General features: G+C 43.8%; 1 protein-coding gene across 1 annotated transcript in view; it reads left to right on the forward strand.

Moving 5' to 3' along the window:
- Positions 1-22,843, forward strand: part of OXLD1 (oxidoreductase like domain containing 1) — a 67,643-nt gene extending 44,800 nt beyond the window's left edge. The window contains exon 3 of the mRNA XM_069655138.1: positions 22,066-22,843. Coding sequence (XP_069511239.1) covers positions 22,066-22,530 — 465 coding nt within the window. The 3' untranslated portion in view covers positions 22,531-22,843. The remainder of the gene's footprint in view (positions 1-22,065) is intronic.
- The last annotated feature ends 4,164 nt before the right edge of the window (positions 22,844-27,007 follow it).

A 27,007-nucleotide genomic window follows, 5' to 3' on the forward strand; every position in this document is an offset into this window, starting at 1 on the left:
AGGCAGATGTTTGAGCTTCTGTACCTTTAAAGTAATGGAATTGGTTTTAGTTTGTCTTACTAACTTCTATGTTCGAACAAGGAAGCTCAGCTGAGCAACCTGCCCATGGTCTGACTAGTAATGGGGTGGCAACGACATGGGCCCTAAGTCAAATCTGAGCACAAGCTCCGTGATTTTCCATCACTTGGCCTGCGACAGAGCACTAGAGTAAAAGGTTGTACCTAATGCACGTTGGGAGATAATTGGCTGGCGTAAAGCCAGTAGAGTATTACATTTCTCAAGGTGGCAATTGAAAGAGATGTATCTAAGATTTTTTTTTAAATGAGATTTTAAAGAGTTCAACAGTTGTGACACGCATCAATATCAGTGGGGAAAGAACCATGTTTTTCACAATACGTTAACAATCTGACCTATAGAAACGTAAAGTCTACTAACTTCCGGAATGCCAACAATTGGGTACAGTCAGTCCAAAGGTAAAACAAAAAATACCAATGAAAAGCTACCAACATCCAAATGAAGCATGTTCCTAATACAAAGTGAACCACGCTACAAATTAATTGAATTGGGCACTTTTCAGATGAATGCACTGACAGCATAGTGGTTTTCTTTTTTTAAATTCTTTATTTTTTGGTCTCGTAACACCAATTAAGATTGTTTCTAGCTGATTCTTTTGGTAAATGATAACACCCATGATGTTTCACCAAGTTTGTCTTGTGTTTTTGAATGTCACCAACCGATTGTGCTGGAACTTTCCTGTTCCAGGTCAAAAGTTGTAGTCTCTGGGAGGACTGTGACAGTATTTCTTTGAAATGTGTCTTTCTAATGTTTAAAAGCTGAAACCTTTTTGCTGTTTCTGTAGTTTTTCCAATACTTAGTCATTATGGAATAGAATCCTGCTGTTGTTTGAAAATAATCTAATCACTTCTTGTCTCCTTTCCATCAATCCTTTGCCTGTGCCACAGCCAGAAATCTGGTGAAACTCTCCTATCTGGAACTTCCTTCCATTCTAATAAGTAGAATGACATGATTTTTGCCAATAAGTATTTTGCAGGAAAAACCTAAAGTCCTGCCCCAGGACGGCCCCTTTCAGATCACTATAACCCACTTGTTTCCCAACCTTACTTAACCACAGTGTGGTGGAAAACCTGAGAACCTTGAAATATTTCTGGATTTACAGACCATTGAATATTTGCCTATCTTTCTCCGCGTTTGTAACAGCTGGAAATTATATTAACACCACATGCCTGGTTTCAGACTTCTGCACAGAGTCGAAGAATGGAGTTGTTAAGGGCTACAGCCACAAATCTAGAACTGATTCAGAAAACAAACATGAGTCTAGCTCATCAAAGGTGGACGAACCACGAAATTATGAATCATTCTTTAAGCCACCATCAATTTCTCCTGGTACTGCTGAATGAGCGCCTGCCACAACTGTGTTTGAGTCCAGTATGCCGAGGATCTGATTAAATATTGTCAGGATGGTGGTGAGATGGCACTGGCTGCCATTGAGGAGCATAATCTATTCTTGGATGGCCGAGCGACAGTCCAAAAAGTAGGCATTAAAGGCAGTCTTGGTCGCCCAAAGGGTGGGCTTTTGATATAGGTCAGGCAGCCTTGGTATCTCATTGAGATGCCAGGTATGTCCACTATGGTTGTAGATGTTAACATTGTTAGTGGTGATCTAACTGTCATAATATTTCAGGTGTATAACCCACCTAATGGTATTCCAACTAAAAGTAATGTTGTAGCAGTAAAATACATCCTTGAAATGTTTAAGCAAAGGTTTCCAATAATGATCATGGGGGTTTTAATGCTGATATTGAATTACACAATTGTGACACCTCCAAGTGTCATCCATTTCTGCCCCCATTAAACAAGGTAGTTCCCACGGACTTGATAGTGCATGGATATCTGTCCTTGATGCATATGGCTTCATCTGTCTAAATGGTTACTGTGCAGGTGATGCACAGAGGGCATTTACTCGGGTATGTGGAAAGAGTGCTTCGACTCTTGATTATGTTTTTGTGAACCAATTTAGCCTAGCACTGGTGAAGGACATGGCGATAACCTCACGAGAGGAAAGTGATCATTTACAACTTTGTGTCCCTTTCAAACCTCAAAGTGCGTTGAAAACCCTAAGGCCATATAATTTGAATGGCAATATATTTATAAATTGCGGGGGCCGCATTCAATGACACCCTAACAATCTAGACAAAGATATATTCGCTTCTGAACTAATAATACCGGTCTTTATTGAGCAATTTACGAGTGGTGCGCCCACTCCCCCCTATCGACATAGGTGAAGCCTTTTCATTCATGATTGGCTGTATAAAGAATATGATCAGTAAGCTAAATATCTATTAAAGCCCACATGAGTGCTCTAAAAAGTATATCAAGCGAAATAACTATGATTCAAGGATTAATGCTGCCAAAAAACAACTACGGGCAGACTTTGCGGCCCTGTTGTTTCCCTCCATGAGGCTCGGTAACCCTGCTGAAACTAATACACATAGTAAAGCCGCTAAAAAGAACTATCCTTGATGGCTTAAAGTCGCTAGATGTGAACAAGAACGATGGTTAAGTATTGCGTATTTGGTGACAATTAATAACACAGAAATCTGGCGAGAAATAAAGGCTGCGTCTAAAAGCGACTTGCCTTTAAACTGTGTTCTGGAGGAGATGTGGGTCGCGCACATTGACTCTACCTTGGTGTCTTGTGATCCAGTTGACATGATAATGCCTTTACCCCAAATAACCTGGACTTGCAGAGCAACCATACCTGACATAGCACTTATAATTGAGCAGCTTAATAGGTCATGTGCGTGAGGACCTGACGGAATATGTAACGGCCTGCTGAAGATGTCCCGTTATGTGGGCTTGTGCTTTACATTACAGTATTTACTGACATTGGAAGGTCCAGTATATTACCCAGTACATGGCGTGAGCATCATATATTACCCATATATAAGAAAGGCCAATGTACTGATCCAAGACATTATTGCATGCCTACAATGCTGGACGTTCCAGCAAAATGTTTTTCAAGGGTGTTACTTGTTGAACTGCATACATGCACAAATACAAATGCCATGCTAAGCATATATCAAACAGGATTTAGGACCAAATCTTCTACATCACAATATTCTCATGTTGGTATCCTCTGTGGAATATGCCTGGATAGGAAGGTGGACTGCAGTCTATGCTGTGTACATAGATTTCAGTGCCACCTTCAATACTGTTTTACGGGATACCCTATGGCGGGAACTAGTTGCCTGGAATATTTTACAGAGCTGCTCAGGATGATTGTTACTTCACCATGAAACCAGTGTTAAAGTGCGCTTTAATGGGCTAGGTCAACTGTCTGCTTCTATCCCTACTGGTAGAAGGGTGAATCAAGGCTGCATCATAGCTGCTACTTCTATTTCATTTATATCTAGCTGACTTGCAATTGTCATTTAATAACATAGAAACATGTCCAGTTAAAGTTGGCACTGAGCGTTTTAGCTGGTTAGCGTATGCTGATGACTTATTACACACCGAAGGGGCTCTGGTCCTTGATCAATGGACATGGTGTGTTTGCAAGTAAAAATGCCTTGAAGGTGAATATTGGCAAATGTAAAGTTATGGTATATGATCAGATTATGATATGGCATTTATAACGCGCCTATACAGAAGTGGTTCAAGGCGTGATAAGGCAAGAGAGGGGAAACAGAGGGAAGACATAGACAACAATCCTACTAGGCCAGGTGACATTAAGAACGCGCAAGTGCAGGGGGTGGGGGAGGGTGTAGGGGGAAGAGGCAGTTCAGTACATAGGATAACAGTCAAATAAATAAAGACAATAAATAAAAAGTGCGGCCAGCTGGTGGCAAGTGCAAGGGTAAGTGCAGACATCCGGTGTCAAGTGCTAGTAGGGGCTGTAGGGATAAAGAAACCGTCCCAGAGTGCAAGGGTTTCCAGGGGGGCAGTGCAGGTGTGCAAAAGGCGGGAAGGGGACCTCTGCCCGAGATCAGAAGGTAGCCAGGTAACCAGTGCAGTTTCAGAATCAGCCAGTAGATCAGCAGGGGAGAGGAGGAGAGGAAGCGGAAGCAAAGAGGAAGGTTTTGAGGTGCTTCCGGAACTGGAGATGGTTCTCCTCAAGTTTCAGAGAGGCAGGGAGGCTGTTCCAGAGGGAGGCCCCAGCACAAGAAAGAGTTCTACCAGAGGATGCCCAGGGAAAGCACGCAAGATCTGGGAAAAATGGGAGGACACATAAAATGTTGAGAACTCATGAATAGACTCGATAGACGTTTGGAGTCCCTCTGAGACCCACCTGCACTATGTATAAATTGGAAGCCCCAAAACCTACTATATGAAGAACCTCTTGTTATTTGAAATGTGTATGGAGAACCGTGCTTAGAGAATGCTTGTATGCCGGATTGGTGTGATCGTATTACTTATCGTTAATTTGTATGTTTATAAAATCAATAAAATGTTATCAAAAAAAAAAGAAAGAGTTCTACCACCAACTCGCTGCTTGGTGAAGCGACTAACCCTGAGTTAGTTGGAGGCGGATGAGCAACGAGCTCGACAAGGAAGATATTTGGGAAGAGAGTGTTGAAGGTATTGAGGTCCCAGGCACCAGAGGGCCTAGTGGACAATGCAGAGCGCTTTGAACTTAATCCTCGCCGCCACTGGGAGCCAGTGCAGAGATTTCAGTCCTGGAGAGATGCCAAGGGCAAGTCTCGCAGTCCTGTTTTGGATGAGTTGCAGAGGGCGGCGAGTAGAGGAAGGCAGATTATTATTATTTTTTATTGTATATGGTTTGAATAAACCTTTACAAAAATACTTCATTACAGAGCATACAAATTATATTTGACAAATCACCAATTTTATTTCATTTCTTTCACATAAAAACCCGGAAAACATGAACAACACCTTAAATTAATTCTCTCGGATTAAAAGGCATATTTCCAACCATGTAAGATTTTCATAATCCTTTTGCAAGATCGTAAATATGACATAAACATTTGACAAATCACCCTCCAGGATCTTATACAGCACATAAACCCAGCTCAACACTTTGCATAGGTTTCTTTTGAAGGAGGTTGTCCGTGATGGTATACAGAAATTTTGTTAGTCTAAGCACACATTTTTGGCTGTTTCCCCACATGCACCTTTCCCATAAAATTAATCTAGACGGGCATGATGAGGGGGACAAGTAGGAGCCAAAGGTAATTACCCTCTGGTTTTAGAAATACTCACAATACATAATCGAGTGCTTCAGGGATTCCATTTCATTAGTACCACTACAAAAGCGACATCTACCAGTAGTCATATCCACCATATTATTATTCAAATATTGCACTCTTTCATTTGTCAGAAGTTGATTAAGTTTGTATCTCATATATGCTTTTCTTGCCTCGTTGCAAAGAAAGATCTCTAAATATTGTGTCGGCTCACCCCATTTTCTCCTAAATTTGGCATATTCATAGTACTGTTACTGTTTGATATTTTATCCGACATTAGACATGATTGATAGCGCTGGAATTTCGTTTTACATCATGGGAGGCTAGCAGCTAAATCTTCTTTAGAAACCAATATTGCCTCTAAGAGTACGTCCATTTTGATTTAAAATTTCAGAATAGACGGCGGACGCCCCGCAGTTATCATAAGGGCTATGTCTTCGTATAATGAATTAGTAGGCGGAGCTAGCATTTTAGCGTAGTTGTTAAGCATATGCCACTGCCATTTAGCAGATAAGGGCAATAAACCAACTTTGTGACAAATCAAGACTTTGGGAATAGAAGGCACTAAACCAAGTACCTTCTTCCACAACCCTCCCTGTTTAAAATCCAGAAATCCCTCCATCTCCATTGTACAGATGTCCAAAGCATATAAAATGATTGGTTCGACTTTCAACAAGTAATATTGAATAATGGGCATAATCGAAAATGTACAGTATTTATGTAAAATGATCTTCATCTGTGAAGTCAACTACTTCAGTTTGTCACTAAGCGATTCCTTCCAGGTAGCAACAGAATAGCTACTGGAGAGCATATAGCCCAAATAATGGATAGAATGGGTCTGAGGAATGGCCGTGCCATCAAGGCGCCAGGTAAATCTAGATGTTTTTCTTTTGCCATCTGCAAAGGAGATGATAAAGGATTTGGATGGATTTACTTGAAGATTGTGCTTGGAAGCGTAGCAGGAAAACAGGTTCAGTTTGGTCTGTAGGCCAAACGGGGTATGATCTAAAAATACCAAATCATCCTCAAAACCAATCCAGTTTAACTCTAGCCTGCACAATTTGACCGGATACATGACTGCATCGCACCAATCACAATCTAGGTCCGCCAAATATAAGTTAAATAGGACTGCGGCCAGATTGCAACCCTGTTTGAGTCCAATCTCTGTAAATATCGGATCCGTCGCAGCCCCATCCCTGGACAACCGTATTCTACAGTATGTATTTTGATGCAAAAGTGCAATCGTGGTGACTAGGTCTACTGGGAAACCTATCTTTAACATTTTCTCCCATAGCACCGATCTAATCACTGTGTCAAAGGTCACTGTGTCAAAGGCGGCCGCCATATAAACTGGACCGGTTTTGGAATGTTTGGTTTGTTCATACAAATGTGCCATAATAGTTGCGTTAAGGGGGCAGCCTATGTTTTTTCTAAACCCCAGTTTAAAACGGGGCAGCCGATTGTATTGCGTAATATGCTTCTGTATCAATTCTAGGATCAATAAGGTAAAGATTTTTGCTGAGGCATCCCTCTGGGCGATGGACCTAAAGTTGTTCGGATCATCAACCCTTCCTTTCATATAGATCGATATTATAATAGCCGATCATCAAGAAGGGGGGATTGAGCCCAGAGTCGTATTTGATTTTTAGAATATTGGCCCACAATACCGGATCGCGTTTTAATAAGACATGGAGGGATGTCATTGGGCCCTGCAGCCCTTGACCCTTTGATCCTAGAGATCAAGCTGCTAATGTCCGCAAGCGACCAAGGCGACTTTCTGAAGATCAAATTCTCAAACTTCCTATTAGACATTTGTTCAAAACGCAAGGGGAGACGGTATTTACTTTTTATATAATCCACCTGTAAAGTAGCAGCGATGGCGGATTCTTTTAAGGGTTCTGCCACCCTGTGCAGGATCTAAGAATTGACCACACTTGACTGGTATCATTTATTAATAAGTTGTGTATCATGGTTTGATTATCCGCAATAGAGAATTCACATTTTAGTGTTTTCATCTTATTTCTGTATGCCTGGGTAATGCTGTGCTTATGATGCACGTATGAGGACCCCTCATAATTTGCTGGGCGCAACTGTCGTAGCTGCTTACTCTTTTCATTCCTTAATTTCACAATGGTCATCTGGTACCAGTGCCCATGGGAATGTACCCCATTGGCAGCCTTCTGTTTGTTAGCAATCCCCTTCACATGTACGTGTATACGCCTACTGTTCTGATGTCCCGCTAAGATACTCAAGGAACCATCCTGACTCTGAGGAAAACAAACCAACGGACCAGTCTTAATTCTTAGGATTAACTGCTGGCAACATTTATCATCCCATCTCACAGAGATGGGGGACCTATCAATTTCAATAAGGGTCAAAGCGGCCAAAACTGAGTACTGCACGATCAGAACATTCAACACCAAACGCTGGGCCAAGTGATCCCCTAACCCAAAATTGCAAATCAGCATCGGCTCCACTTTACTAAGGAGCCTTGTGGATACATAAAGATAATCATAGATTTGCAGGTCCCTCGTGACCAGGTGTAATCATACGTGTCCTCCTTTTGAGGCACAATTTGTATGTCCCAAGACATAAAATAATCCACCCACCGATAGTTACGACCCCCTACGCTTGCCACATAATAAGTCTCCACCTACAATAACCATCATGCCCAGATTTCGGATAACTGCATCTTCCAAAATTTGTCCAACTGATCACACATAGCGGAATACGGTATGGACAGTCTATTCCAATATAAGCAAATCACAAGCAGATCCCGCCTACGACCACCTGGAAAACTAAGGTGCCTCGTCACACTATACCAATTTGGAAGCTATTCTGCAGGCTTTATCAATCAAGATTACAAGGCCACGAGAAGGGCGCCCCAGAGTTCCACGTATAGCAACCTGAAAATAGAGATCATATCCCTCCACTTCAAACCGTGTCGTATGCATGGTCTCTTGAAGAAGGATGACAGCCGGGCATGACCCTGCATCGCGGTGTGTGGTCCATGAAAGGACATTTCTCAGACCACATAAATTCCACGACATAACCGTAAACCCAGAGGCATTATTCTAATTCTCATTCGGCGTATATGCAAGATTTTGTGTGGAAGGCTGTGGCCCCGATATCCCAGCAAACACAGCCACATAGCCGCATAGTTCATAAATTGCCTAAACAGATCTTCATTTAATTGAGGGGGCACATTACCCTGATACTGGCCCATAGGCAACTCCATCCTCTGTAAAGGCGTTTCAACAAAAGTAGTCGCTTGAGCTTCAGAGTGAAATATGGACGGAGTAAGACCGATGAGCTCAAAATCTTCTCTCTGTTCCCAAATTAATTTCATAATAATATGCGAGTGGTACCTACATATCATCCTGTTTGAATTATTAGATGTGAGCCGGACCCAGTCAATATCGTCTGATCTAATCCTTCTTAGAGATGGAATAGCCTGAAAAGCCCTAAGCATTGCTGATCTATTAAGACTGGTTTTTCCATTAGATGAAGACTTAAATTCCCTCCCCATGATGGATGGCATTTCTGGTGTAAGGGCCCATGCATCCGGGGGTGGCCCGATCTCCGTTTGTCCCACATTGGGGACCGTTTCCACAATTGTGCCAGTAGGATTTGAGAGGGCTTTCTGGCCTCTGTCAATCTGCGCACTCACCACCGCCTGCGCTGGAGCGCCAACCACCTCCTTTGCCCACAATGGCATAGTTAAACCGAGCTGCGTACTAGGTAACCTTGCATCAGGTATCCGGGATTGTAAAGCCACCCCCATGTCGTTGGGCAGTGTCGTCACCATAGGCACACATTGCCCCGACTTGCCATTTCCTTGGTTTGCCATACTAGGGCACATCATCCCACCAATTCCTTTAATTCTATTAGTAGCTTTTTTGTTCTGAAGTGCAGGATAGAAGTTTGAGAGAACCGATTGTTTTTGGTTATTTGAGACAAATGACTCCTCCATCACCGAATTATCACTACTTTTAGCCCTAGGCTCCCATTGATACTCTCGTTCACTTATATTTTTGGTATTTATTTTGCCCTTGGGTACCTTTTCTGCTTGGTTGACAGTCCCATGAGCAATATTCAAGAGGGCTTTGGATTCTTCATTAAGCTGTTGTAAATCTATAATCCCATCCTCATTAGATATGTTACATATTTCCTTAATGTAGGCACCATGATTGTAATTTTTCTTTAAAAATACGTTCTTTGACTTTTTTGCAGTAGCACTCAGTCTTATTTTGGTGAACCCTTGGTTTTTTCCCCCCTTGCTGCCAGTTATTTTTTGCTTCCTTGTCAACGCTACCCTCAGACTAATTTCAGGATCCACACTCCATATTTAGCCTGCACCTCATCCTCTACATCAATTAAGTCAGTGAGTGCAGATGGACTGTCTATAGGGTCCCCTGCTCGGAGGTAAATCATCCAAATCTGCCTGCCCAACAACTCGCGGAACTCCCGCTCACCTTGGTTTCCTTGTTGCCTCTGTTAGCTCATGCAGAATTTTCTGAATGACCAGAGTATACAATGTAACCACGTGGGCTAAATCCATCACCGGCAATGCTGGTTTGAGCACCCCCTGCAGTACATTAGGAAATGATTTAATTCCAATACCGACCATCCTAGGGTTGGCAGAGTTTGTGTGTCCATATCCACAGAGGCCATCCTTGTATTATTTTTATCAAATGTAAGTGCTGCAACTGCATCACATGCAAAAAGCAGCCCTTCTATACGAATCATTTTGCACAGAATATCCATGACTCCAATTTTCCAATGGGTCTGGTCATGACCTTTGTCCAGCAAATTTAGGATCCGTGACAACACAGGAAAATCAGTGTCCATTGCTGACTCATCCAACTGATGCTGTTCAACCGGTGAACCTAATCCCGGGGCCCTATCCCTACAATTGTGCAATGATGTTCCTATTTCTGGATCAGAAAGGGTTATTGCCACCAGCGGCTTTAGTTTAGATCGCGTCACTGTTGCGGAACTAGATTTCTGGTGACAGCACTCCTCCATTGAATAATCCACCGCGTGGGCACCCATATGGCCGCCCCCCCACCCCGTGGCAACACACCACTCTGAGAGCTTACTAAACATATGCACATTTTCTATGCCAAACCCACTTTGATTGACCGGGGTAGAAGAGCCAAGGGAAAACCTCATATGTTTCCCTAACTCTGCCTCTATTACTGGGGCAATCATTGAAACATCAGTGATCTTGTTATGAAACTCCATTCCCATTTTCCTAGCTATATCTGCGCGTTCATTCGCTTCAATTTCTGCAGTGACTGCAGCGTTGCCCGCCATATGATCAGGTTCATTCATTTCCTTCAATTTGAATATTTTTGGTGAGGAGTGTTCTTCTGCGTGCATCTGCACTGGGGCACTCAAAAATGCAGGCTGCATAGCCTGTGATACCGCCACAGCCGTTGCATTAAACAACGGCGCGGGTAGAGCGGGCTGTGGTTCTATACAAATGGAAGTGCCAACATCACTGCTCTCCTAATTATCATTCAAGCATACAGCATTCCCTCTTTCAACTTCTGCTACCGACATTGTCAAGCCTTTACGAGAATCTAATGGTGTTTCATGAATCCGTTCACCACTTTACTTAACTCTTAGGTCCCGCACAAAGGTAGTCGGGATAAACCGTATCCCAACTCAGAAATAACACCCCAGGGCTGCTCGCAGCAGACACTAACACAGTATGCTCAACAACTATGTGATTTTACCGAAGGACCACGCTCACCATGAGTGAAACAGATCGCAAAACAGGGCAGTTCCAATAGTCCCCAAGGGCGTTCCCCCACCAGCGCTGGAAAGCACTGCACGATCATCTCCTTACCTTTACGAGGTGCCGGGCTGTGCCAGTGCAGCTCACGATTTTCCCTAATAGAAAGAACAAGAGCTAGTTGTACTGCCCTGAATATGCTCCTCCTAGCTAATACACACTCAGCTGTCGGATCCAAATATCGTAGAGGACAGCATCAGTATCTTTCAACTCATACCTCATGAAAGTATGCAAATGAGTCCTCTCACAATTAGACATCTGCTTCAGCATGCCTTTAGCGAAGCACAAAGTTTGGGAGGAAGTAAACCCAAAACATCTCCAAATTACACTTAGCAAAAGAATGCAGTCCCAATCCCCTGCCCCAGCCAAACAGTCCCAACAGTCGTGCACTTTTTTTTTTATTTAAAAAACTTTATTTGTTTTTAGTCAAAAAAGTAGACCTTACAAATAATTTGTGATTCTTTCAGACAATACAAAATTGTTAAAATCAGACACCATAAAATATTATGGTATGAACACAATCGATATGACATCTTGTACATAAAAATATCAAATTCATAAATTAGGATTTGTACAAGAGTACACTAGATTTAAGCACCATCAATTCTCAACATTCATTAGTTCTTTAAGGTTGCGATGTATTTTCTAGTTCTTTCTCAATGATATTTACAAAGTTTGTTGTTTTTACTACAGAAGTATCTGTTGATCCCCACATAAATTTAGTCCAAATCCGCTCTCTAGCTAGAATCGTATTAGCTTTCATAAAGGACTTTATAAGAATGCATCGTACATTTTCAAAGTAACAGCAATATAAGAACAGATGTTTTAAAGTCTCCACAGCTTGATTACAAAAACGACATACCTCATTAGAGTGAGCCAATGTTTCTTTAGACCAGTGTTTCGTTCTAGATTGAGTGTGAATTAAATCTAGCCTGAAGCACATAAAAGTGCGACGGACCTTAGAACAGGGGCAAAGTGTTAAATAAGACATGCATGGTTTCTGCTTGTGTATAAATTTGCAATATTCCGCACAAGAAGGGTAAATTTCCATTGTCGTACAGGTATCGCCCCAATCCTGTAACAGTAATTTCTTCTTGATTTTCTCTTGAAAAAGTTCCAGATCTTCCATTGGGAGATTGATCTTATCCAGTAGGGTAAGCATGCGTTCTTTAAATTGCACCATAGAGGGAGGGTTGTTATCTATTAACATTCTGTTTAGCCCTATGTAGAGCGAATTTCTAATGGGAAATAATATTTTAGCAAAATTGTTTAACATGCGCCAATTGTATCTGGAGGAGAGGGAGTTAATCCCCAACTCATGTCTTATCACAACATTAGGCATTGATGAGGGTAAGCCTAATACATCTTTCCAAATCTGCCCTTGAAGTTGGTCCAATAATGGCCCTAGATCATGTAAGGTAAGTTCAGCTCCGTATAATAGAATGGCTTCAACTTTTTTTGGATAAAATTCCAATAGTGGCAATAGAGAAAATTCGCAAATTTTCTTTAGTAGAATTTTCATTTGGCATTTTAATGGAGAAATTTTCGCAATCAATTGTTCTTTCATGAATTTATAGGAGATATTCTTGGAGAGAATCAATTCTAAGTACGGTAAAGTGGGGCTAATTGTAATTGGAGAGACACCAATTTTCCATACAAACTTACATACTTTTTTCTTATTTGAAAAGATAATAATGTTAGATTTTTGAGGATTGACTACCAAATTATTAGAGTTACAATATTGCATGAAGCAATCTAGTTTAGCTTGAAGGCCTGACTGAGTCCGATCAAAAAATAAGATGTTGTCAGCGTACGCTAACCAGGACAATGTAAAGGCTCCAATGAGAATAGCAAACGACTTCTTAGCATTCCATAGATCTTCTATATCTCGTAGATGGAGATTAAATAGTATCGCTGCTAAGTTACAGCCTTGTTTAACACCTGTAAACAATGGAATAGCTTGGGTTAGTGAGCCTTCCCTGTTAATTCTAACTTTGAAATTAGTTTTAAAGTGCAACATTTGAATAAGAGTAATGAGGTATTGGGGGAATTTTGCTTTTTGCAATTTTTCCATAATATGCTCCTAATAACCCCATCAAACGCAGCTTTCAGATCTAAGGAGGCAACAAAGACGGAGCCGTGAGACGGGCATGTGGCATGAGATATAATATGAGCCATCAAACACGCATTAAGGGGGGTTCCCATCCCTTTGCGAAAACCCACTTGCGAAGAACACAAAGAATCGTGGTTGCGTGCAAACATTTCAAGCTCTTGTAGAATTAAAGAGGCGAATATTTTCGCAGCGACATCAATAATCGCTATAGGACGATAATTATTTGGGTCTTCAATTGAGCCTTTTTTGTGTAAAGGAATGATAATAGAAGTAAGCCAAGACTCCGGTATCTTTTTGGATTTGAATATCTCTTGGAAGATCGTAAGAAAGAAAGGGGCCCAAAATAAAGGATCATCCTTTATTAAACAAGGAGGGAGTCCATCAGGACCTGCACATTTAGAGCTTTTTAGTTTCTGAATAGCCACAAGTATGTCATTCTTTCCCCAAGGACAAACATTAGGAAGTAAATGGCAATCAGGTGGAGTATCAAGCACGCTAAAAAGAAGTCCAGGTTGCACTGTCAATGCCAGAGACAAACTCACGCGATGGTTCTTTATATAGAGATCTTATCGTATTCCATATGTCTTTAGTCTTGCAATTACAAAGAAGAGTTACTATTTTTTGATTTTGAAGCAGTTTGTTAGCATCATTAATCTCCTCTACTGCTTTTTTATATGAAACTAGAACCTTTTTTTTTAGCGCAAAATACTCGGCATTGGAGCACCACGTAGACTTCTTTAACATCCGTATGTGAGCGTTTTTCTTACTTTTTAGAACTGCTATCTTGGCACAAAAGTCATCTCTGTTATATTCATCGAAGAGTTGCTCAGACTTGCGAAAAACACCTTTCGACAAATGTGTGGCAATCATTTCACAATTCCATTTTAGGATTGCAGAATTAAACATGCCATTTTGTGATTTATCTTTCCAGAGATCTCTGTTGACCATGAATGTGAAATCTCTGCATGTAGCAGGAGACCAGTTGATTGAAGCACCTGGTCTGTGACTTTGAATTAGTGCTAACTGAGCTACTGGAGGACACGAAGTGAAATAATTCCGAATTGAGGTGGTGATCATCACATGATCTCCCATGTCAGTCCTAAGGGTATTTGTTTTAGTCATAGAACGAGAAAGTCCATTTGAGGCAAATATGTGATCGATCCTGACTTGCGTTACCCCTTTTCCAAGTGAGATTAGAATGAGTATCTGTGTAGTCAATTAAGTGTATATTCCAGGTTTTGAGGAATATACACCAAATCTTTCCTTTTAGACTAGAGGCATTGGTGATGGTATGAGTGGGAACTCCTAGAGATGCTATGGTGTCCCATATGGGAATTAAAATCTCCTCCGATAAGGATTTCTGCATATGGAGCTTTGCAGAGTGCAAGGTTAAGGGCATCACCCAAAATCTCAACCGCTTTTTCAATTTGAAGTTGAGCGGGATTCCAATAAAGGGAGACCAACAATAGATTTTTGTTCGTTTGGACCATAAAGGAAATGTCCAACATGATGAACATATCCGATTCATATATATTATTGATGGTAAAATTTAAACGGGTATCAATCAAGATCGCAATGCCACCAGTAGGTCTCCCTTTCAACCCTTTCTTAGCATGGTGGGAATAAGTTTTATAGCCATCAAATTGGACATCCTTCATGGCCATAGACTCTTGAATAAGTAAAATGTTAGGTAAGATTTTATGTTCTGCCACTCTTCTCCATTTCAGTAAGTTAGGTAGCCCACAACAGTTCCACGACACAATGGTAAGATCATGACTTTATGAGGAGGCTGTAGATGAACTTATATTGACAGCAGACTATATGAGAGGCTCCAGCCATTTGAGCCCATTTAGGGCATTAGTCAAGGCAGAAAGTTGTTCCGACATATTTTTGTTCAATGCATTGTCTACAGATGGGGAATCTGTAGAGTCACTGTTTAGTTGCGGAGGAGGTGGTTGGTATTCCAGAAAGTCCATAGCAATTTTTATTTGTGGAAAACCAACCATGGCCAGACCACTTTGGTGATCCCACATCAGTTTAGCAATTATGGGAGAAGACACTTTAGACAGCATCATGTTATTCATGTTAGGCAATCTAATCCACTCTGTCATTTGTAACCAAATTTCTGAGTGGAGGTATTTTATATAGGGCGTTCATAAGGAATGATCTGTTAATGCGAGCTGTCCCATTGGTTTTGACGTCACTGATCCATCCAATGGTGTTTTTCATTTCAGAGGGGATATTCTGGAATTGCTGGATGGTTTGATTCTCTTCTACTTCATTAGGACACTCGTTGGAAGGTCTCATCAGCGCTCTCTTTCAGTTCTTCGGGCAAGTCACCCCCAGCATGATAATTTATTGTTCTAGGTTCAGCCCCTGTTTGACCATCTTGATCTTGTTGTATGATTGCTTCTGGAAGGATGTTATTAACAAGGGTAGTTACTGTAGAATCAGATTTAGATTGACTAGGACCCTTCGTCTGCAGAACCTTTTCAATCAATTGACCTTGCATGAAGTGAATATCTATGCAAGAGCTTTCTTCTTTGGGGATTGATTCTAGTAATATGGCGATTTTTTTCTAACACTTCTTTGCTATGCATGGTTTTTAAATGTTTTTCTTCTTCAACCGCAGTAATCGCAGTCTCTCCATAACTTTCCTCTTTACTTTTGAGTGTTAAGTTATTAGTGAACCCATCCGATTATTTTGAGGAAATGTTGGTGAAAAATGATGTTAAATGGGGTTGAACCATCAACTCAGACTGCACCTTAGATTCGGTTTCCGTATGAGTTTTTCCTTTGATGTCAACCACTTCCACATTTGAACGTTTTACGAGCTGCTTCTGTGTTTTTTTTTTTTTTTTGAGTAACCAATTGCTTCAGAGCAATTTCATGAATAGGAGATGGTTTCAATTGCAGGGCATTTTTGCTCTCCTCATTTAACTCATTTAAGTTTAATTTTTGTTCCGGAGAGCTCACCAAAACTGCACCTAAAATGGTGCTTATGGATTCTTTATTTCCGCAAGAAAGTTCTTTAGACAGATCATGCATTTTTTTTTTCGTCTTTGAGGGAAGTTCCTTTATTTTTGTGTCATCTTTTTAAAGCTTTTAAGTGATTTTTCTTGGATCTTCGTGACGTATGATAGAACTTTGCTTGAGATTCAGCACTTTCTTGCTGCTCTTCTTTGGCCGTGGCGTTATCCATTAAATCTATCAAAATCGTAGGGCTGTCCGGTGCAAATTCTAGCAAATTGGGGGTTTGATCCTCTTTTAGCATGTCTAGAATATTATTTTTGGAGTTCATCTGGACCAAGATGTTCTCGACTTGTGTCAATTTTTCATGTTGCAATTTAGCAACTTCTAGGTAATCAATTTTAATGGGTTCCAACGATGACTCCTTGTCCTCTTCTTTTTCTACTGTTTCGACCTTGCACTGCACTATTTGCACTTCCAGGATGCGCGCAGATTTAGAAACAGGCTGTTGTAGTAGTCCAGCCTAGAGAGAACCAGAGCTCTGGAGACAGCTTCTAGGGGAAGGAGAAGAAAGGAAGAATAACTCTGAGGAGGTGCAGCTGGTAGTGTGACTTCTTAGAGACTTCAGAGATGTGAGGAGAGAAGGAAAGTGTGGAGTCAAAGATGACCCTGAGGTTTTTAGCCTCACAGGTGGGAGCAGGAAGAGGGCCAAGGGAGGACGGCTAGGTGTGCTGATGAGGAGAATCTCGGTCTTACTGGCCTTGAGGCATAGATCATTGGCGGCACACCACTCCTGTATGGCAGACAGACAGTCAGAGATAGAGAAGGAGAAGAAGTGGCTGAAGGGAGCCTGGAAATAAGCTGAGTGCAACCGCATAGCTCTGAAAGTTAGGGCAGAGAGCGGCAATGCGATGGGCAAGAAGTGCCAGGTATTGGTTGAACAGCCGGGGAGCGAGGTTAGACCCCTGAGGAACACAACAGGTAAAAATAGAGATAGAGGAGGGGAAGGACCCGAGTTGGACCTGGGTGGATCGAGCGGAGAGGGAGAAGGTCAGCCAAGCCAGGTCCGGATCAGTGATACCCAGATTATCACAGAGACTGTTGAGCGGGATGGCATGGTTGACCGTGTCAAAGGCAGAAGAGAGATCAAGTAAGATGAGGACACAGGTGTGTTGGAATTGAAGGTGGAGAGCAGGTCTTCACGGATGTTCAGGATAGCAGTTTCCGTGCTTCTGGCAGCTCTGAAGCCAGCAGAAAAAAACGTACATATACCACTAGCTACCCACCTCTAACACACCGAAAGGTGGCTACTTGTCAGAAATTTACCTCACAGTAGGAATTTCATAGGATTATATCTCCCACCATAGACAAAGAAATGTGTTTAGCATATTTTAATTATTATATCAAACAACATAAAAAACCTATTTCCAGCGTTCGTTATTTGTAGAAACACAAATGGGCGGAAGAAGCAGACACCAAAACATTTGCAATGTACAATTTGCGTGATGTTAGTAATGGTGTATTTTGATCGCATTTTCAACTATACAACAACATGGTATAATAGCGTCAACATTTAAATATGCTCTGAGGCCAGACTGATGGTCATGGAGAACACCAACAGATTCAGAGTGCGGGTTAAGTTGGGAGAAGGCCAGCTTTTCCAGGAGTGTGCCCAGGAAAGGAATGATGGAGATTGGACGATAGTTAGCCGGGCAGGACGGGTCGGAAGAGGGTTTCTTAAGCAGAGGGTGCACAAGGGAGTTCTTCAGGGGGAAGAGGAAGACTCCAGGGGCGAAGGAGAGGTTACAGAAATCAGCCAGAGCAGGAGCCAGGGTGGTCCTTGATGGTTTTGGAGGAACAGGGGTGAACCTGTTTTGACGAGACTTTCATAGATAGGACTTGTCTAGAAACCTTGTCTCAGGAGAACTGGGGAAAGGCAGAGAAGGGGGGGAGGAAAGGTGGCCGATGAAGGGGCAGAGGAAGAGCAGGGAGTAGAGGGTGGAGGAGGAGAGGGAGAGAGAGGACAGGCTCTCCTGAGTTTTGGAGATGAAATGAGAAGCCAGGGCCGTGCAGAGGACTGGGAGGGGACAGGAGAGGTAGAAACTGCGGCAGGATTGGCCAGCTCCAGAGTTTGGCCGAGTTGTTAGATACCGCGGAGACGCAGGCTTGGTTGTGGGGTCTCGTCTTGGTGCGGACAGAGAGCCGGTATTGCCTTTGGAGAAGGCGGCAGGCCAGTTTGTCAGAAGATGTATCAGAAGCACGCCATTTCCTCTCAGCCACCCTGCACTTGCGTTTAAGGGTGACAAGGTCTGAGTCATACCAAGAGTTGCACTTGGCTTTGGGCTTCAAGCGGATCCTAATGAAAGGGGCAAGAACATGGAGAGTATCAGATATAGCAGAGTGGAGCATGGAAAGTGCTGTGTCAGGGTGTGAGTCAGCCAAGGGTGCAGGCGGGGCAAGAAAGTGGCGGCTAAAGTCTCCACTGACACACGCTTCATGGGTCGGATAACCCAGAAGGTAGCAGTGCTGGAATTGGCTTGGCCTGAGGGGCAGAGAGGGTGAGATGGGAGTAAAGGAGAAAGTGATCACTCCAGGAGAGAAGAGTGGTGAGAGGGATACAAAGGGGAAGGTCTGAAGAGATCAGAACATCCAGAGTGTGCCCTGCAGAGTGAGTCAGGCCAGAGGGGAGAATAGAGAGCGAGATAGTCGTAAAGGTCACAAAAGAGTCCAGTGGAAGAACAGGAAGCATGCAGGTGGATGTTGAAGTCTCCAAGAAGGACTGGAGTGGTTGAGACCTAGAGGGAAGAGGAGAGGTCCACCCATTTGGAGAGGAAAGAGGAGATCTGACCAGGTGGCCGATAGAAAGTAGCCACAGTAAGGGAATGGCCAGGAGAGAGCGAGAGAGCCTGCAGACGAGGCATTCAAAAGAGTAGGCCTTCTCAGGAATGACAGAGGCAGGAATCCACTCGGAGAAGGTGAGGGCTACACCACGTCCGGAACAATTGGCTCTGGGCGCGGAGAGTATCTTGTAGTCATCGGGGAGGAGAGTGTCAAAGCTTGTGACAGAGCATGCCGGGATCAATTTCTCGGTGAGACCAAGGACATTGAGGTCAAGTTCCTCCGGGAGGCGGCAGATGTCAGAGGAGTGTTTGACAGCTGAGCGAGCGTTTAGAGTGGCAATATGAAGAAGGTTGCAGTCCTTGAAAGACTTCTAAGGGGCGGGGGATACACATCAGTGGTACGCCCTGCGGAAGTGTAGAAGCAGCCCGAAAGGGGGGCGGAGGAGAAGGAAAGGTAGCCAAGGAGAAGAAAGCAGGGGGAGGCGAAGGAGCCGTGGAGGGGAGTGACGGGTCAGCAGGAGAAGAAAGGAAATTGATCAAAGAGGAGAAGGTTGGCCTGAGGGCCTTGGGCCAAGACAGTACCATTCAAGTAAACATTAATGATGACCTTATAGGAGTGGAAGGAGGCCAGGAGGCCCTCCCACCAGGTGCCACCATTAATGGGAGAGGAAGAGAAGGGAGAGAGCACCGATACCATATATAGAGACCATAGGTCTGGCGAGGGAACGACAAAGAGGATGTTGGTGAAAGTTTGCCTGGAGGAGGCACTGGTGTAGGTGTCAGCAATAGGGAGGCCTGGGTTGGAGACCAGGATGTCCTTTTTAAACAACTTCTTATCAGATTTAGTAAGGAGAGCAGGATACTCGATAGAGAAACTGTTAGAAAACATAGGAGAGACAGAGAGCACCATAGAGTAGGTAGGGAGAGGAGAGAAGAGGAATGGTAGGGAAGAACATTAGGGAAGGACCCAGGGCAGTGTGCAAGCAGACGAGACAGAGCGGGACAATCCAAGTTAACAAATGGACAAGACGGCATGCGCTTAGCTAGTGGTAGAAAGGTTCACTAGATGAGTGCTTTGCTAGGAGGCAAGCCACAGAACGGCTTTCACAATGCAATTTCGGAAACGGGATAAAACACACCCACGTCTAAGAGTCTTGACTAGTGGGGGGGAGGCCTAGGTTTCACAATACAATTTTAAAAACAGGAGAAAAACACACCTACGTTTGAGAATCTACTGTATGGACACGCTTGCAAGGTAGGGAGAGGTTCAAAACCTAACCAAGGGACAAAACTACCTTCCTTAGTCACTGCTGGTTGACGGTTGGCAACTGGCTTCCCCAGCTAACACCTGCAGACACCAACTGGAGCTGCCCTTTGTTTAGGGGGCCCTTAATAGCAGGGGCTGCACGGGCAGAGGGCTGTCCTAGGAGGTATGTTCAGAGCAGTGATCAGGCCAATGAGGTTGGAGGGAGGGTTTGGAAGTGGACAGAGGGAAGGGAAGGATAACGGAAGGGCTGCAAGGGGTCTGGGGCTACCACGCTGCACACGGGTCTGGGCGGGGGGCACAATCAGGATGGAAAAAGGTGCACAAGCAAGGCCCACAGGTTCGGGGCACAGAACAGCTCACCTGGGCGAAGCCACGAGGAAGGAGCCGCGCACTGGCAGTGGCGGTAGCTAGGTTCAACAAGGAAATCACAGCCAGCCAATCAGGGTGGAGGGTGGGATGGGAGGCCGGCTGATGGAGGGGAAGGAAAACGGAGGGTCTGGGGCTACCACGCTGCACGCAGGGCCAGGGCGGCACAATCAGGATGGAAAAGGCACACAAGCAAGGCTCAGAGGGTCGGGACACAGAACAGCGCAAATGGTGTTTGCAGATACACCAAAACCAATGGTGGAAACTAGTTGGTTCTTACATGGAATTTAAATTTGAATGTGTCAAAACCTATAAATACCTAGGTCTTCATGTGGAGGATGTGCTAAATTGGAAAGAAACTAAAAGCAAATGTTTGAAAATGATTGGCGCTATTAGCACTTTTAGAATGGGGGCTATTCTGTTAGGACAATTGTACTTTTATATTCTTCGAAAATGTACCTGTGCTGACCTATGGCATTGGGATCCGGGGTCATGTGTTTATACCGGACCTTCTCAAATTTGAGGTGAAGCTGTTGCGCAAATTGTACCATATGCTGCAATCCCTACCTATTGAATATCTTTATCTTGAATTAGATCTGACTGGCATTGCATAAATATTTATATCAAGAACGTATATGTCTGCTGTAAACTTACAAGCTTTGAGCAACGGTACAGCAATGGTCGATTATGTAAAGGCATTTCTGCGTCTTGAGAATTGTAATCTGATTGGTATTCTGGGAAAAATATTAACTCTCTTTAATCAGTGGAAGAGTGGCTGTGATCTTCCCTCATTATCAATCAATGTCCATAGGATTAAATGTTGGCTGAAGCAGAAGATAATCAGTTTTGGTCATGATAATCATATGGTTCAATTGGCTACTAAGACCAATAGTGGCCCGTTAATTCTTTACAGAAATTACTGCAGTTGTGTTCCATAATACATCGTAGCATTTCTGGAGTTCAGCATTATAAGACACTACTTACTACTTTTAAATGTAATCCTTGTGGAGTGCTTGAAATTAAAGGCTCAAAGATAGGTATTCGTCGTGCTGAACGTTATTGTAGATTATGCAGTGAAACTATAATTGAATCTCTTCAACATATTGTGGCCAACTGCGAGAGTCTTTAAATCATTAGAGCCAAATTCTTGAAATCCTGCAACAACCCAATCGACAGCACGATGATTTGGCAAAAATGTATGCAGGGAAATGATCTAGATTTGATGGTCATATTTTATTGGAAGTGTGTGGAGGTTTTTGATATATTATGAATTATTGCTTTTGTTCTGTTTTAGGTAATTATATTTTGTTTTAATTAGTGAGGCATGTCATATTTTTGTTATTGTATAAAGTGTGTTTTTATGTTGTATATACAAACAAAACGATAAAATCAGACTCAAATTAAACCAGCAGATTAACTATGACACGTGATTACATGAATCAGTACACATTAACAAGACTGTTCTTCTGTTTTGCTTTTAGAGTTTGGTAGAAAACCTAAGAAGCTTGAAATATTTCTGGATTTACAGACCATTGAAGATTTGCCTACCTTTCTCCATGTTGGAAACAGCTGGAAATTATATTAACATCACAGGCCTGGTTTCAGACTTCTGCACAGACTCGAAGAATGGAGTTCTTAAGGGCTACAGCCACAAATCTAGAACTAATGATTTAGAAAACAAACATGAGTCTAGCTCATCAAAGGTGGATGAACCACAAAATTATGAATCATTCTCTAAGCCACCATCAATTGTTCCTCCAACATACTGCTGCATGAGCGCCTGCCACAACTGTGTGTGGATCCAGTATGCTGAGGATATGATTAAATATTATCAGGATGGTGGTGAGATGGCACTGGCTGCCATTGACGAGCATATCATGGATGAGAACATAAAAATGTTTGTGAAGCTGGAGATAAGGCATAGGATGAAAAAGGCAGATGTTTGAGCTTCTGTACCTTTAAAGTAATGGAATTGGTTTTAAGTTTGTCTTACTAAATTCCATGTTCGAGCAAGGAAGCTCAGCTGAGCCAACCTGTCCATGGTGTGACTAGTAGCGGGGTGGCAACAACATGGGCTCCAGGTCAAATCTGAGCACAAGCACCTTGATTTTCCATCACTGGGCCTGCATTGCACATAACCGCTATAAAATGTTTTGTGACAGAGCACTAGAGTAAAATGTTGTACCTAGTGCATGTTGGGGGATGGTTAGCTGGCATAAAGCCAGTAGAGTATTACATTTCTCAAGGTGGAAACTGAAAGAGAGGTGTCTAAGATTTTTTTTTAATGAGATTTGAAAGAGTTTGAAAGTTGTGTGACGCACATAAATATAATTGGGAGAAGAACCATGTTTCGAATGGAGTGTGTCCTCCAACGTATTCCTCATCTTTGATAATCACATCCAGCTTCAGCTGCTTCAGAAAAACAATTCTCGGCAGAGGGAGCAGTGCATCGATGGCTCCGAGTCAATGTCCCTCGATGGCCTCCAGGGTGACATCGGATGTAGAAGTAGCATGCACGGCGCCCGTTCTGTTTTTCCGCAAATTTGTTTGCTTCGGAGACTCGGCACGCCTTGCTAGTAATTATTTGCTAGGCAATTCCTAAAAAATCAAGTTAATCGACGACAATGTCTTCGTCCTCTACCCCGACGACTCAGGCTTCAAGAAGTGTAAGGAGTGTGATTCGAAAATGTCGATCACAGATCCCCATCGTTCTTGCCTGTGGTGCTTGGGGTAGGCCATGACACTGATTCCTGCGCAGAGTGTCAGGCTATGACGAGAAAAGCCCTGCGAGAACGAAAGGGGAAATTACAGGTAGGGAAAATGCCCTGTAAGACTAAGACTGATTGTTCCTCAACCGTCAAATCCGGCGATCGTTCTCCTCGACGTAAGAGTGACAAAAAGCGGTCGAGGTCCCCTAGTGGTTCAAGCAACTCGTCCTCAATGAAGTGATCGAGGAGATGGCACCATCGCTCGCCATCCTCATCGGATGAAGCCCCCAAAAAATGTAAGTGCCCCACCATACATTTGTCTACTCAAGATTGGGAGGCATTCGACTTGAAAATGCTGGAAATATTTGAAAAGGGTAAGCCTCCATCCACGCCTTTTTCAGAAGCCGGCAGAGAGCGGTCCCCATACCGACACTCGCGCACCCTCGAGTCCGGGTGGACGAAGGAAGGTTCACAGAGAACCCTCGAGGTCTCCAGTGATTAAAAGTCACCCGAGACGTAATGAGAATTCGAGATCCTCGACACCATCGAAACCATAATCTTCCAAGGGAACCATCAAATCCTCAGAGTCATTACTATCGACACCACTGTCGACACCAAAACCAACAGGGCCAAAAATTCTGGTGGTTTCAGCATAGCCTACAGACCATGTAAAACCTCAAAAAGGCACCAAATAAAAGCCTTTGAGTGTTTCAGAAAAAACTTTTACCCCTTTGCCAAGGAAGGAGTTTTTTAAATCCCTTTCTTCAATTTTTGAAGAAGAAGAAAGATCTAGTGAAGAGGATGCCCCATTTGGCCTTGACTTTGGTACTCCAAATGTACCGGAACGTCTTATTTCGGAAGAGCAGGATAAGGGACCTGGTTGGAACACTACATAATGCCAGTGGCGTTGATACATCGCCTGAAATGGAGTTTGGTAGGCCAGAGCCAGGAGAGCATGCAGACTCTTCATGTTGTCACCTGATGGCAAGACCTCCGGTTCAATTTGTTCAAGATGACCTTACAGACATTCTGGACCATGGTCCACCTACTGACCCAATCTTATACACATCATAGTGTGTATACCTACTGACCCAATCACATATAATAGTGTGGCCAGAAATTGGAGTTCCCCGGAGACCATCCCTGCGGTGGATAAATCCCTCACAAGAAAATACTTCCCTTCCTGTAGCGACTCTGGCTATCTGTCCGAGCACCCCACTCCCGAGAGTCTGGTGGTCCAGGCAGCCATGGCTACATCAAATAAGGCAGCGTACCATACCGTCACTCCAGATAGGGACGACAAGCGTGTGGATGGATGGGCGTGGAAGGTATTTTCAGCTGGGTGTATGGCCATGAAGTCGGCCAACTCCACATGTGCCTTAGCCATGTTTTCGTACACTCGGTGGGAGTGCATATCCATGGCGGCGGAGCACATTCCAGAAGGGGAGGAAAGCAAATGTTTCCTAGCTATCGTTAAGGATGACAAAGAGCCATGCGTGAATCCCTTCAATCTGGATTGGACACTACGGACAGCATCAGCAGGTCCATGGCTACGAGCACGGTAATGCACAGATTTGTGTGGTTGCGCAAGTCGAGTTTCACACTGGACGTGCAGGCTTGTTTGCTAAACATGCCATTTGACAGATACCACCTATTTGGCAACAAGGCTGACGAGAGCCTTGAGAGGTTGTAGACCTCAAAGGCGGCTGCCAAATCTTTAGGGGCCGCTGTTAGGCAACCTCAGCCTTTTCGTACTACAGGACAGCCATGGAGGGGGCGATCCTATCGATACTCCTCCTCATTTGGAAAGGTGAGAGGAATGGCCAGTCAAAGAGGCCAAAGAAGAAACCCCTGTGGTGGGCGAGGGAAAAAGTGCAAAGCCAGCTCCAGCTTCTTTGCGGAGAGGAACAAGGGTTGGTATTCCCCATATTTATTGATCCCCAAAAAAAGAGACCCATCTTGGACTTGAGATACTTGAACAAGTTCCTCAGGAAGGACACATTCTAGATGGTCACGCTTTCTAAGATCCTTCAAGCCCTCCAGTTACAGGATAGGTTGGTGTCATTGGACCTTCAGGATGCTTATTTTCATGTGCCAATCCATTACAAGTACAGACAATACCTGAGGTTCGCCGTTGGAGGCTTGCACTATCAGTTTCGAGTCCTACCATTCGGGTTGACCTCCGCCCAGAGAGTCTTCACCAAACCGGTGGTGGTGTCAGTGCATCTCAAGAGAGGGGGATTCATGTCTACCCCTACTTGGACAATTGGCTGGTCAGGGCACGTTCTCCCGAACAAGCTCTGGATCATCTGTCACCTACAACTCCCTTCAGACTGGGCCTCCCACTCAAGTTCAAGAAGTCACAGATGACACCTTCACAGCAGCTCCAGTACATCGGAGCTGTACTAGGCACATCCTTGGGATAGAGCTTGCCACCCAAGGCGAGGGCTCAAGACATTCTTCAGATGGTTACCAAATTTCAAACTGCCCAGAATCTTTTTTTTTTTTTAGGTTTCTCGGCCTCATGGCATCCTACATCTTTCTAGTGCCAGAAGCGTGCCTGAGAATGAGATCCCTTCAATGGGCTTTAAGAACACAATGGTCCCAATTCTCAGGAAAGATGTCAGACCGACTTCAGGTTCAAACCAGGGTCTCACAGGATCTTCTGGGGTGGGCCTGCAAGGACAATATTCTGAGGGAGAACATTTTTGGCAGCCATATCCGGAGATTACACTAGTGACGGATGCCTCGTTCACGGGGTGGAAAGCCCATGCCAACAGTCTGACAATCAAAGGTTCTTGGTCTCCATCGGAGTTCAAACTACACATCAACCTTTTGGAGCTGAGGGCAATCAGACTCGCACTGAAGGCCTTTCTGCCCTCTGTCAGGGGAAATAATGTCCCGATAATGATGGACAACACAGTGGCAATGCATTACCTCAATAAGAGGGGAGGTGTAGAGTCTCCACCACTGTGCAGAGAGGCAATGCAGCTCTGGTACTGGGCAGTTCAAGAAGGAATCTCCCTATTGGCAGTTCACCTAGCTGGGCAGGAGAACAGGACGTTGGACGCTCTGAGCAGGCAGAGCACAGTCTCCCACGAGTGGGAGCTAGCTCAGGAAGTCCTTCAAGAGATCTTCACCCTTTGGGGGTACCCCTCAGGTGGACCTGTTCGCTACTGGAAGCAACCGTGCGAAAGGTATTGCTCAAGGGAATTTCCTCTGAGAGGAGCTCTAGGAGACGCGTTTGTGGTGGATTGGGATTTTCCACTTTTATACACGTTCCCACTGATCCCCATCATTCATCAAGTAATCAGGAGGTTGAGACTGTTCAGAAACCGCATGATCCTAATGGCCCTGGACTGGGCCAGGAGAACGTGGTGCACATACCTTCTGGATATGTCCATCTGTCCGCTGATACGTCTTCCACAAAGAGAGGATCTCCTCTCGCAAGGGGAGGGACAGGTTCTCCATCCAGAGGTCAACACTCTCAACCTTCACGTGTGGTTTCTGAAAGGTTGAAAGACAAGGATTGGGACCTCCCTGATGACGTAATGGAGATGTTGCTTTCGGCAAGAAGGCCAGCAACAAAATCTCTGTACCATTACCGCTGGAACAAGTTTTGCGACTGGCACAGGGAAAAGAATGTTGATCCTTTTCTGTGTTCCACTCCGGATGTGCTTTCTTTTCTCCTTTCATTCGCACAGAAAGGTCTTCA

Source organism: Ambystoma mexicanum, chromosome 3q, assembly GCF_040938575.1.
Source record: "Ambystoma mexicanum isolate Mex_15411 chromosome 3q, UKY_AmexF1_1, whole genome shotgun sequence".
Classification (NCBI taxonomy): Eukaryota; Metazoa; Chordata; class Amphibia; order Caudata; family Ambystomatidae; genus Ambystoma; species Ambystoma mexicanum.